The 6,516-nt window shown below is 34.4% G+C and overlaps 1 protein-coding gene across 1 annotated transcript in view; it reads right to left on the bottom strand.

Moving 5' to 3' along the window:
- The window catches only part of LOC107553911 (cadherin-22), a 198,796-nt gene that overhangs the window by 20,305 nt on the left and 171,975 nt on the right, over nucleotides 1-6,516 (bottom strand). Inside the window, exon 10 of the mRNA XM_016236261.1 lies at nucleotides 2,480-2,597. Coding sequence (XP_016091747.1) covers nucleotides 2,480-2,597 — 118 coding nt within the window. The remainder of the gene's footprint in view (nucleotides 1-2,479; nucleotides 2,598-6,516) is intronic.

The raw sequence follows: 6,516 nt of genomic DNA, 5'->3' as shown, positions 1-6,516 counted from the left end.
CCCTCATTAATTATTTAAAATAAATTATGTAATACGTAATTATGCAATAATAATAATAAATTATGCATACTAATAAATTCTGTGAAATAAATGTTAATTGTAATTTAAAATGTTTATTCTTTTTAAATAAACTAATAAATAAAATGTATTTAGTATTAGTACAATGAATGAGATTATATATGTACAATCATAAAAATTGTGCCTGTGTCCAAATATATATGCACCTAACTGTTTGTGTGTATATACAGTATATATATATTATTGATTACTATTACAATTAATATTATTAAAATTTTATAATTCATTAAAAATGTAATATTTATTTAATGTAATATTATTTATTTATTCGTTATATATTTGCTTTTATTAATTGCATTGATTACTATTATGTAATATATTATTATATATTTATATATAAATTATCAGGTTTGTGTTTACATAGTGTGTACTGTATATAGTACATGTATATAAATATATGTACATAAATAAACACACATACATGAATATATTTAAGAAATATATGTAATATATATATATATATATATATATAACTTTTATTTTGTAATTAATCGTGATTAATCAATTTGACAGTCCTAATATGTATATATTCCCTAATCAATATACATAACGTTGATATTTAATTTTAAATCAATTTTAATTTGTCATATTTATTATTTATATGTAAAACCTCATTAGTAAAGCAGTTCAAATGAAAACTCAGTTAATGTTTTTTTTTTTTTATGTCATATGCCATTTTATGTGTAATGCAATTTGAGTTTTTTAATGTGTTTATCCGTGAAACGTTTATACACTTTTGATATGGACTAAAAAACACAAAGCTCCAATACTGGGTTTTTAAATAATCATTATAAGACACAAAATAATCCAAGCAAAAATTGATAAAAGAATTCTCAGTACACAACAGAAAACCCATGCATATGAATTGGACAGAAATATTAAATACCCCTCATTCTCTGTTTCTGAACACAAACACCAGATGCTGCAACAGAAGGTGATGTTATAAAAGTGACAGCGTGGCCTACCTCTCGGGAGCGTTCATGAAAGATTGCATTTGTCAAGTCAGACTTAGACTAAAAGGTTTTTTTTCTGCTCATATTGGTCTTTTCACCAGAGCAGATAAACTTGGCTCGTACTTTTATGACACCTCGTGCGGGTCAGAGACAGCCGAGCGGTCCGTCATACACAGAAAGCGCCTGGAGGAACTCTATCCATCTGATTATCCTGAACAGAAGGAAGATAAGGTGTCCGCTTGGCGCTTGGGGAAGTTCGCTCAAAGATAGCATAAGAACGCTTTGTGGAAACTCTCTGGTCGAGGAATTTTTGAAGTTCTTTCTAACCACACAAACAGACCTGACGTGTCTATTTGTCCTGAAGATGGACGGACGCTCCAGACGTGTCCCACACCAGAGGATTAAGGGAGAGACTTTTCCTCTCGTATTGATTCTGTCTTTGCAAGAGCCGCAGAGCTGAGCCGTGGTCATCATGACACACGAGTCAAAGGTAAATGTGTTCGCAAAAACCAACAGGGACCAGAGTACAAATGCCGCTTTAATACTCAGAGTCAAACAACAACATTTTTTTCCTGATTTTACCTTTAAAAGTGACTGGACAGCCATTCCCTGCTACAGTATGTGGCACCTGATTTGCCCAAATGCAATTGATACTACTGGCCAAACTACATACAGCACACTACTGGCCAAAAGTAAGGATTTTTTTTTTTTTTATTAAATAAGTCTCTTCTGCTCACCAAGGCTGCACTTATTTGATCAAAAGTACATCAAGAATTGTGATATATTATTTTAATAAAAAATAAGTGTTTTCGATGTGAATATATTGTAGAATATAATTTATTCCAGTGATCCGCAGCTGTATTTTCAGCATCACTACTCCAGTCTTCAGTGTCACATGATCCTTCAGGAAGCTGATTTGCTGCTCAAGAAATCGTCATATTTTTGTGGAAATAAGAAATTAATACTTTCATTCAGCAAGGATGCATTAAATTGACCAAAAGTGGCAATAAAGACATTTATAATGTTACAAAAAAATTATATTTTAAATAAATGCTGTTGTTTTGAACGTTCTATTAATCAAAGAATCCTGAAATAACAGTGTCCAAGAAATATTAAGCAGCAAAAACTGTTCAACATTGAAAATAATAAAAACCATTAATAATAACTGAGCACCTATAATAATTGGGCAGCATATCAGTATATTAGAGTGATTTCTGAAGGATCATGTAACACTGAAGACTGGAGGAATGACATCACAGAAAGAAATTACAATTTACAATATATAAAAAAAATTTTTTTTAAATTGCATTATTTCACAATATTCCAAAATTAGATATAGATAGACATATGCCAAAACTTATGATAAATGCAATATTCATGCATGTAAAAGAAAACTTTCCAGTGCATCCAAAATGCATAATAAAAAGATCAAAAATCCAGTCTCTCACCCTTGATGTCCCATAGTGTAAAATGACGGTTGTTGGAGGCCTCGGGTGCCAGTGTGAAATAGAATCGATGTCCAGACTGCGGTTCGTCTCTGTCCACCACACTGATGGTGTGAATGAGCTGGAGAGGAGACAGAAAGACAGAAAAAGGTTAAACCTCAGTGTCTCCACCGTCCTAATCAGAGAACGTGCTACTACCTTCAACCAGAAAACAGCTGAAAAAAATGTCACACTGAAGGAACTTCTGCCAGACTGCATGACTATTCATATTTACTAGTCGACTATTCAGCCAGAAAAGTAGCCGACAACTCAATATTTACCTTATGTAAATGACTCACTTCTGGAAAGTCAAACAGTGTGCGAGTCTAGAGAAGGTTCACTGCTGAGATGATGAGGCTGACAAACCAAAGCGCGCATATCTGCATTTCCAGGTTCATGCAGCTGCTGTTGTCACAACGGTGCAAACACAAGTCATGTTCCCCTCGCTAGAGTTCCTGTCAGCCTCTGGCCAACATCTGATAAGCTTAACGGCACTTTGCAGTAATTCTGGCTTGTATGTGACTCTCTAAATGCACTCAGATCATCTCAGATATCTGTAGCTCCAGTACGGTTCATTTTTTAATGAGTTTCATGAATGCAAAACACTCGGAGTTCACAGGACTTTCACTTTTACATAATTCAGAAGGTTTCAAATATTGGGCATTACAGGCTACTGTACAAAGCTGCTGTCACATGTTACATAGATGCATTAAAAACCAGACTAATCGCATAACTAAACTACTAGTCAATCTGCTGCATAACATTTTGCACAACGGATGAATATATCTCTACAATTATATACATTAATTAATAAATTAATTTCCTTGATGGACAAATGAAGAGTTCTATATTCTATATATTCAACAGTATTATATATATATATATAATACTTATTTTATTTCAGTTAGTTGCGCAGGCATAATTACTAATTTGAATTTATAATAGGTGTAAAATAACCAAAACTAAAAACTAAAACTTAATACAAAGTACATACACAAATTAAAAAAATAAAATAATAAAAACTACTAAAATGAAAAAGAAAACAGAAAATATTCAAAACAAATATTATAAAACTACACACACACCAACCTATTTATTTATTATTCTTTTTTACAGTGCTTTCACTTATTTTCCTTTATTAATAATCTTGATTAATATTCACTTCTATGCATATAAATCCTTTTTTAACAGTAAATTTATATTTTGACATTAGCTGGTGCATGAACTAACAATGCATATTTGTAAATTATAATCAAGATTTCATTTTAATGCTCATAAAACATGCATTTAGATGCTCAATATTTCTGTTGTACCATTACATTTAACGGATTCACATGCAGCACATCATTTTGCACAGCTTTGTACAGGTTAAATATTACAACAAGCAGCGAATATACTGCACTGTGAAGCCAGAGCACTTTGCATTCAGAAAGCACACTATAAATGACCGCTGTGGACATCCTTTCTTCCAAAAAAAAAAGGTATTTTTTGTCATATTATGCTAAAACTACACGGAGCTCTCTCGGAATTACAGTCTCTGCGATAAATCAGAAGCGCGAGGCGGAGAAGTTGTTGTGGCAGTGAGAGTGGGTGTACTTGTGAGCGGCATCGGGCCCAGTCACTACATTAGCCGGATTGTGAGACAACAGATGGAAGTGTTTAGGAGGGCGGGAGGAACAGAGGAGCGGTGGAGAGGGAGTGGGGGGCTCTTCAGACAATCCCGCCAAAATTCCCATGTTCTCTCATTGCTCATTTCTCATTACACGCTCATCAAAAGCCTCGCACGGCGTTTATGTCAATTTTTAGGGAGGTGATAAAAAAATCCAAGTGTAATTAGAGGAGAGAGGGAAAAAAACCTAAATTAAAATTCTTTCTGCAAAGTCTTTCCTGCGTGCTAAAGTCAACGAGGAACACTCACGCTTGCTCAGATTGGAAAATGAAAAGGAAAGACGCGCACACACCGGGAAAGTGAAAGCAAGGACAAATGCTTGCAAGGCACAGCCGTATACTCAAAGGAGACCCCACACTAACACTGATGTTTCCCCTTCAAAATGATTAAAGCTGGAGTTTCCAGGAGAGGCAAAGTGCTTGTGTTTAAGCCTCAGTCCTCCAGGACGCGCTCGTTTGACGGGCTCCGCTTTGACTCCACCGCGCCTCTCCCGCGAGGAGAAACCCAACATTCACCGCCGCAGCCTTTCAAGAAATAGTTCGCACAGAAATGAGCATTCTGTTCACATTGTGTCAGTTCAAACCTGTACACTTTTTCGTTTTAAAAGAAGTCCATATGACTCATGCACTATATTCCAAGTCTTCTGAAGTGCAACGACAGATCGACAGCAGTCAAATTTCACAGAAATGTGAACTGGTGCATTGTTTGTTTTTTTTTCCATATATCACTTCACTCTGGTTATGTTTATTGAGATTTATGTCAGTTTTTTGACATTACCAAGCCTAGAGAGATACTTTTAAACAATGACAACAACATTCTATTCTATTATATTCTATTCTGTTGCAGCATGGAAACCATGACATTTGTCATCAATATATTACATTTACATTTATGCATTTGGCAAACGATTTTATCAAAAGTGATATGCATTGCTTTTAAGAAATCAATCAATCGATCAATCAATAAACATGCACATCAATTAATATGTATATTATTGATTTTCTTTGAAAATGCTGGAATGAAGTTATTTTCATGATGTTTGGATCTGTTAAGACATCTTGATCCATATTCCTTCATTGATTCGCCACAAATGACTCTTTTGAACTGGTTCTTTTATACGAATCAGACCAAAAAGGGGATATTTATAATTAGTCTTTTTTTTTAACAGATATATATCTTATCATGATCAAATCCAGTATGAATGCCTTCCAAGATGCATTTAAAAAAAAAAAACGAAGCCAAAAAAACCTATAAATAAATATGCATGCAAATAAATACATCACATAAATAAATCAAGACAAAGACATAAATACATATACATGCAAATAAATAAATAAATACAATTTAAGTGACACTTCCAAATGTAATTTAAAAAATGTCAAAAAAGGGAGATTATAAGTAATAACTTCAGCTTAAATTTCAGTCTGTTTTTGCAAAGCTATTGTATGACTTTACTTTTAAAGAACTGCACTTTTATGGTTATTTTGAAAGACATAAGCACCATAAACTCTCTTTGTATGTCAGAGTCTCTTTTATGAGCCTGCAAACAACAGCAGACATGAGGGTAAATGATGACAGAATCTAAATTTGTGGAGTGAACTATTCCTAAACTAAAGCGACATATCTGTTTAATGACACAAGGAAACTATCATCTTTGAGTACTAATGTTTGCTACTACCGAATACTATTTAAGTATACTGTGCACAGCATGTTTGTGCCCTGAGGTGCTGATGTAAGAGTCTCATGTGAGAGCTGGACTGCATATCTACTCAGATTCTGGTTTAAAGCCCACAGACTGTCAGTCACGCTCACATGGAAACACATTCTGGCACAGAAAGAGAGTGCGGTGTTAAGATTCATTCATGGCTGTGTGCACAGTATTGTTACTGCAGTCTGTGAGCAGCAGGCAGGCTAGCCAATATTTACCAGGGTGAGTTAAGGTAAATGTAGGGTAATGCAATCATGCATGCAATCTTCTGCTGTATTTTTAATCTTAAAAAAAATATTTTCTGTAAAAGCTGTGCAGGCGTCCAACCTGGATCATGTCTAGATGACATTCCCTGTCTCAACTTTCCAATCCAATCCCAACCTGTCCAACCAAACAGTCTAACCAAACAAACAAACAAACAAACCAACCAAACAAACAAACAAAACCAACCAACCAAACAACCAACCAACCAACCAAACAACCAACCAACCAACCAAACAAACAAACAAACAAACAAACAAAACCAACCAACCAACCAAACAAACAACCAAACCAAACAACCAACCAAACAACCAACCAACCAAACAACCAACCAACCAACCAACCAAACAACCAACCAACCAA

This window comes from Sinocyclocheilus grahami, unplaced genomic scaffold (assembly GCF_001515645.1).
Source record: "Sinocyclocheilus grahami isolate Dianchi unplaced genomic scaffold, SAMN03320097.WGS_v1.1 scaffold485.1, whole genome shotgun sequence".
Classification (NCBI taxonomy): Eukaryota; Metazoa; Chordata; class Actinopteri; order Cypriniformes; family Cyprinidae; genus Sinocyclocheilus; species Sinocyclocheilus grahami.
This window is presented reverse-complemented; position numbering and strand designations above follow the sequence as displayed.